Here is a 7,268-nt window from a genome sequence, read left to right as displayed (position 1 = left end):
AACATTTTCTTCCGTTCAATAGCGAGACACGTCGATGAAAGTAAAGCATCCAGGTAATAAAATACGCCCAAAATACAGTTACACAAGCAACTGGATATGAAACATATTTCAAAATCATATCCAGTTTCTTGCAATGAGTAACTGCTTTTTGGCGTGTCAATAGAGAGTCTATGTGTACTAATTGTTTGATGAAATGGACATTTACATGGTCAGACCTTGACCGTGTGGCAAGACATTTGTTTTTGAATAATGTTCTTATTGAAATCATATCTCATCTGGATCAGTACTCTCTTTCTGATGTAAACAAGTCATATACATCAGCTATTGTTACAAAATAAAGGGTTTGGGGAAACAGTGGAACGGAGTTCTCCAATGCATTCATCTCTAGTTCATGGATGATGAAGTTTGTATGGTGAGAAGCATTTTGGTAAATGGTTCCATTAGTCGAGCTTCACCTAAAACCTGATGTAATGGAATCCATAAAACACGAAGGAAAGAATCATCAACCAACATCACCATATACCTCATAGTGAGTACATGAGGAGGTCTATCATTGCCTCCTTTGAATTCACCATTCACTTCTCTGCCATCAGATATATTACTATTATAATGATTATTCAAACATTCAAGTTTGCCGCCTCACCCTTTTGTTTTGTTTTCCATTCCTTGCACTGGTTCTTAAGAGCAGCCCATTCGCAGGTAGTTATGGTAATTTTATTTCTGAATTCTTGCTGCTGTTTTCTTTGCAAACTTGATAATTTGACATGAACGACAAACTCACAGGGGCATATGGGTTCACGGAAGTCGTCCTAACTCCATTATTACGCTATCACTGCAACAGCCAATCTTAGCAACCGTTGATAATTGTCCATGATCAAACCGTTCGTGATGCTCAAATTGGCCATCTGCAAAGACTGCTTTTCCGATTTGTTCTTTAGATCTTCGCCATGTACCTTGCAGCTAATGAGGTGAAGGTTACGAAGCACTAATGAAACTTAGTGTAATGGATTGTCTACACCCTGATCAAACGCACAACGTTATGATCAAAGAACATTTATTTCTATAAGTGTTCTTGAAGTCCCAATAGCGTAGCACATTTTCATTCTTCAAAGAGTAAGTGCTAATGGTGCATAAATCCATTTTTACTTGTGAATGGAATCTTTTTTATTAAATACATTATCGTAAAAGGTAATCTGTATTCAAGTCCTTTAGACAAACATTATTTTTAGAGGATTGAAAGATCATGTAACTTTGGCAATAGGAAAACCTACAAATGTACTTCCTCTGACCTTTACGTAATGAAAATGTATCTAAAGATATGTATTTGTATTGTATAGAGTTAGTGTCAACATCCCCACTCGCCAGAGTTTTCCGATATTACCGTTGACCCCATCCGGTCAATGTCTGCTAACGGTCTGGCTATAAAGAGGTCCGGACTAACACATGGTAACTTATCATCGTTAGGGGGCTAATGAACTGCGGCGTGCAGGCCAAATCCTATTTGATATTTATAGACTTTAAATCAATACCTTAGAGTCAACTCAATACGTCTTCTGACTTCTTCATTCTACCTGCTAACGCAATCTGAACTATTGAAATATTCAAAATTAACTCTTTTTGACATTTAAGACTAAAATATTGGAGTTTTTAAGGTGCTTAACGTTTCGCAGCAGATTTGAACGCGATTGAACAATCTTGCTTAACAATCTATTCCAATCTCCAATCTGAACAATCTATTCCAATCAAAAGTTAGCTTCGGTGTAAACAACTTTGTCTTACTTTCCATTAGCCTCAGCTATAGACACTAAGGCTTAAATGAGTTTGATTTAAACACAGTTTGGGAGTACTTAGCGATTGTAAGTAAATTTTCTTTTGTATGTTAGAAACAAAAAAATAGAGGCTGAGATGTGAATACTAAGCTAAGCTAATTGAATGTACAGACACTGCTGTGGGTTTTCTTTAAACTTTATTTTATACGAACAGTTGACTTAAATCATTGACAAATAACAATAACAGTTACTACTGATCCTAATCACAAATGGTTTGGACATAAAAATGAACATCAACTTGTTACCTGCTGTTTCTTTCTTATAATCTATTTTGTTTATATCATACTCATGTGCCTTGATTACATTATAGGTAATCATTACTTTAGGTACAACATCAAGTATGAAAACAATCAATACAGTGTTTTATACGTGAATTAAGATTGGCATCTGTTACTAGCATCTTAGGATTCTAACACCTTTCTTTCTTCGTTGATGCAAAAGCTTACTTGTATGCTTAATAACAAACGACACTGATGTTATATCTTACACAACATTGAATATGGATACTGTACAACATACATACATATATCCGAATCATTACAATAACATTGAACTGTATCACATCTACAGTACCACTCTTATACATTTGAATCCTTTCACAAGACTGTTGTAGAATTCATAAAATGTTAAAACGTTACACTAACTATTTACAGGTTAACAGGTTGTACTAATAGCGTTGGCTTCTCGTTGCAATGAGCCAACCACAAATAAAGACATTGTGATAATGTGGATCTGTTTGATTTTACTGCGAAATTTGGTTGAACTTGTAAAAGATTAGCTGCATGACTGAGCCTTTGCTGCAACCACCAAGTTTTCTTTTGTTCTTCTGCCAATCATAAAATGTCAGAATGGACACGCACTGCTTTACATCGAGTAGATTTTCACACTTTCATGATGATTTATACCCAGAGCAGTGTTTTTACAGGGACACTGACCCAATCGATGTGGACACGTGATTTTTTAAATGTGTGACGTCAATAATGGGTCAAATGTTGACGGAAGTCGATATCGCCCCTTGGCCAGGTTGACAGAAGGTCGGTGCAACCTGATGTAGATCGCATTTTTTACTCAACAGAGAGCTGTAGCATACTGGGTGAATCCGTCGAAAATTCCAGTGAGTTCATTCTAGTTCATTGTGTTTCTTCGCGTTTTGTATCAGTAACAAAAGCACGTATGCATTTGATTTCTAGATGACATTCTTACAATGTACCTACACGGTCGATATAGAGTACATGGTGATGGAACGTTCTATCTTCAAGTTTTGGACGGAAGAAGATCTGGGAAACATTCTGTTCTTCATTTTGAGAACGAGCTTGCGAGCTCCTAGGCGAAACTTCAAATTTGTGGTCGAATAGATGACACAATTCCAGAAACTGTTAGCGACGGCGAGATACATGAAGGAAAATGACAAGTTTGGGGCTAGACGATGGTTGGCAAAGACGCTGTAGGCGTATGCTGTAACCATGGGGATCCACGATATAGCAAACGTCGCTATGACGATAGCAACGGTTTTTGCTGCCTTGATTGCAGTGATGGGGTAATGGTTGGTCACCTGGCCCTGACTACCTCGGATATGGTAAAGCTGTTTGGCATGATTTCTCGCGATGATGAAAATCTTGATGTTCAGAATGAACATGATAATGAACGGAGGGATGACCAGAACGAACACAACTATGCCGAATGATGTGTTAGAGAATATGTCAAGCGTGCAGATATACATCTTATAACTGTAACCGAAACGGCCCCATCCCAAGAACGGTCCCATAGAGTACAGTGAGGCTGCTAGCCAAGACTTCATGATCATGAATGTGCATTTACGGTTGGTCATTACGCTGTAGTACTCGATGGGCTTGGCGATGGACACGTATCTGTCGATGCTGAGGTCCATGAGCAGGAAGATCGATGAGAGGGTGAAGGTTGAGGACATGAAGCCTACATACTGGCACACCCGATCAGGGTACGTCCACACGCCCTCCAGTGTCGTCTGCACCGTGAAAGGGACCACGAAGATGCCAAGGCCGAGGTCTGCGCTTGCCAGTGCCACCATGAAACTGCCAAATAGATTAAGAACCTGCATGTTAGATGTGTCATAGATAGTCATTTGATCTAAACTTTACAGTAAAATGGACGACGAAGGTGCCTAGGCCAAGTTCAGTGATTGCCAGTGCCACCACGAAGCTGCCAAGAGATGAAGCACTTGTTAGATATGCCATAGATATTCAATTGATCTAAACTTCACACTAAAAGAGACGACAAAAATCCCTAGACTAAGATCAGCGCTCGCCACCATGAAACTACCAAGATATGAGTACTTGTTAGGTACTGGAAATGCAGAATCTTTCGAGGTGGTTTAATGTTCGCGGTTTTCGCGGTGGCCGCTTTACCGCGAACTTGAAACCACCGCGAACGTTTTCCATAATGATGGCAGTAAGAGAGTACAGTGCCTGGTGCTACCACAAACTTAGAACCACCGCGAAAGTCTTTTTTTCCCGCCACCCAAAAATTACATCCCCGCGAATTTAAAGGCATTTACATTATGCCATATATAGTCATTTGATATAAACTTCACAGTGAAAGGGACGACGAAGATTATTAGACCAAGTTCAGTGCTAGCCAGGACCACATGAAGCTGCCAAGAGATGGAGCATTAAATTTTGTTAGATATGCCGTAGATAGTCATTTGATGTACACTCATTGCCTCGAACAGGACTAGAGGGCATGAACAGGACCTGTTTTTTAAACCCTAGCGTAATCGATTCGTGTGTGGTTTACAATGCAATGGCTCGGGAGTATGTGAGGGTTGTAAATATGAATGGTGGAATAGATCCATCAGTTCATGACATACTATAATGGGTACACTTATTTCAATATAAATCATACTACTTGTAGATTATACATCATAGGAAGAAAGAGAGTTTCAGGCAACGGAAACGATGGTAGGATAATATCAAAGACAGGTATGACACAAAATAAATAATCATGAAGAACAGAAACTGAAGGGATGAGAAAACTGGTTGTCAGGTCGTCTGTGGTGCTCCAACGGTTAAATAAATGAAGATGTAGATGAGATGGGAAATCATATTGCAGTTAGACTGCAACAGTGACATTTGCAAACAGACAGTCTAGACACTCACTCAGCCAAAATCTGCAAAGTATGAAGCCTAGAAGAGGACAAGAAAACGAATAGTTTTGTGGAGTCAAATTGCCTACAGTTTGCTAGTTTGGTCACGATCAAAGCTAAAAGCTCTCCTAGATTTTAACAGACCTAAAGTAAACTGGGCCGCGACCTGGATACGTGCCCAGTACAGTGTACGAAACATTAGCACTGTGTTAATGGGGACCTTGTGAGTTGTGTAGCACTTTGAAGTCTCACTTTTAATGATGGTCTTATTTCATTTTGCGCTTTACCAAACACCGATCTTTGCGGAGCACTCAAAGTAAATCGATAGGGTCGATTTTATCACAGCACTTCTTACTACACCAGCTATGTCTCTACCGTGTACTTAGGCCTTAATGATTCAGAACAGATACTTCGAACACAAGCTGCCTAGTATATATGCAGTGGACAAGCTATACAAAGGGTTCAAAATGTCCAAAATCTGTGCATTCTCGTGGCAAAGAAATAGATAAATTTTTCATCGAAAATTGCCAAGTTTCCAAGCTACTCACACAAAGAGGACAGAAAATCAAACGACTTGTTTTGTCCTTAGCAATAATTATCAGTAGAGCACTACCATGTTCATGAATAACAACGCCACCATTAGCCAAAGCAAGGAGGTTAAACCTCCTTGGCCAAAGTAACAGAATGCAACTTTTTGAAATATTTGCAAGAGACAAATAGTCAATTTCTATTCATGAGATAAGTCACGAACTCAGACCGCGGAAGGAAATGAAACACAGCTATCTTTCAATCAAATAATCTTTTTAGCCGTGGCCTCTCAGAAAACATCCGTGAACTATTTCTATTCAGAAACTGACCTAGGTCTACATTCCGACCAGAGTTGATAAATATGTTTGCATGACATTGTTAGAATACAAGTTCAAATGACATGGTTCTAAATATTTAAGACATGGTTCTAAATGCAACTGTATAACCAAATCACATGCACATTTAGATACGATACTTACACAATGAAAGTTCTTTTCTCAAATAATGTCTCACCTGCCAGACACTGTCCGAAGGTTCTCGTTGTAGAGTATAACGGCAATGTTGAAGATGTTACCGAGGATGATCAGGCCGCTGATGATGCCCATAAGTACAGCCTTGTAGGGAGAAGCTCCCGCCCGGTAAAAATCGTCAAAGTTGTCGTCCGTATCGTTCATGGTTGTAGTGTAACGTTCTACGAGGATTCCGTAAATGATACCTTTGGTGACTGATCCGCTGGGTCTTCGACGACTTCGGGTAGAAGGACTGTGCGCTCTCCTTCAACCAGCACTGGGAAATTCTCGCAGTTCCTTCCACAGGTTGACAGCTCGTATGTTCTGCGCACTCACTCGAGCGCGCAGTATGTCAATCCGGTAAGCAGTTTAGCGTACTGACTTCCCGGCCGAACCAAAATAGATCTAACGTCAGACCTCTGAGTCGAATGTCGAAAAAACTTCCGCCAAGATAAGAAAACTAGCACACTATTAGTGAAGAGTGATGATGTGGCCGAGTAGTATAACAAACTGAGAGAATGGCGACTGGCTCTTCAAAACGCAGATACTGTATCTTGAAGGCTCCTCGTAAGAGTCTCTTGAAGCTTCGTACAACGTCTCAGAGCTCGATACGGCCGTTCAGGGTACGTGCATGCTGTTACTCGACGGTCAATATATCTTCAGCAGAGTGCCGGGAAACTGACTTCGCCCTGCTGTGTCACTGATAGAGTCTCAGTATGGCTGACCGCACTTAGAGACATAACCAGAACGTGTTTATGATTCATGTGGTAGGTAAAACTGCACCAGTGCTTGAGGCGGAGCTTTATGCTAATAAGAGCTCTGGTGGATATGACGTCACACTCTACGTCCTTACCAAAGAGATGTCAACAGTGGCAGTCACTTTTAACCTACTTTCATTACGACTGCTCTGTATCTCGTCCAGAGACACAGATTAGAACACAAAAAATATGCACCAAGACGTCTCAGTACACTTTCTTTTCCTTCAAATTTTCCAGACCAATAAAAACAAAACAAATGATCATAGAAATCATAGAGCCTAAAATTATAGTAAAATGGATATTGTTGTCCCCCTCTGCTTCCTACAACGAAGCCAAACGCAACATGTTTGGGTATAATATTTTGTCCTAGAATAGTCTCTTTTTATAATAGATAAAGAAATGAAGCCAACCACTTCATGTATGTCTTTTGTTTCTACCATGTAACTTGATATTACCCTCCGGGCATGAACTTGCGAATGACCTTTTGATTTATCACCATGCCTCTTTATTACCACTCAGGGCG

The 7,268-nt window shown here is 39.9% G+C and overlaps 1 protein-coding gene across 1 annotated transcript; it reads right to left on the bottom strand.

The window, feature by feature from the left end:
- Nucleotides 1-3,025: 3,025 nt before the first annotated feature.
- Nucleotides 3,026-3,880, bottom strand: LOC118427920 (octopamine receptor 1-like). The gene has a single exon (XM_035837886.1). It carries the CDS (start codon nucleotides 3,874-3,876, stop codon nucleotides 3,040-3,042), a length of 837 nt encoding a protein of 278 aa, XP_035693779.1. The 5' UTR covers nucleotides 3,877-3,880; the 3' UTR covers nucleotides 3,026-3,039.
- Nucleotides 3,881-7,268: the final 3,388 nt, after the last annotated feature.

The sequence above is a fragment of the Branchiostoma floridae genome, chromosome 12 (genome assembly GCF_000003815.2).
Source record: "Branchiostoma floridae strain S238N-H82 chromosome 12, Bfl_VNyyK, whole genome shotgun sequence".
In the NCBI taxonomy this organism is placed as follows: domain Eukaryota; kingdom Metazoa; phylum Chordata; class Leptocardii; order Amphioxiformes; family Branchiostomatidae; genus Branchiostoma; species Branchiostoma floridae.
This window is presented reverse-complemented; position numbering and strand designations above follow the sequence as displayed.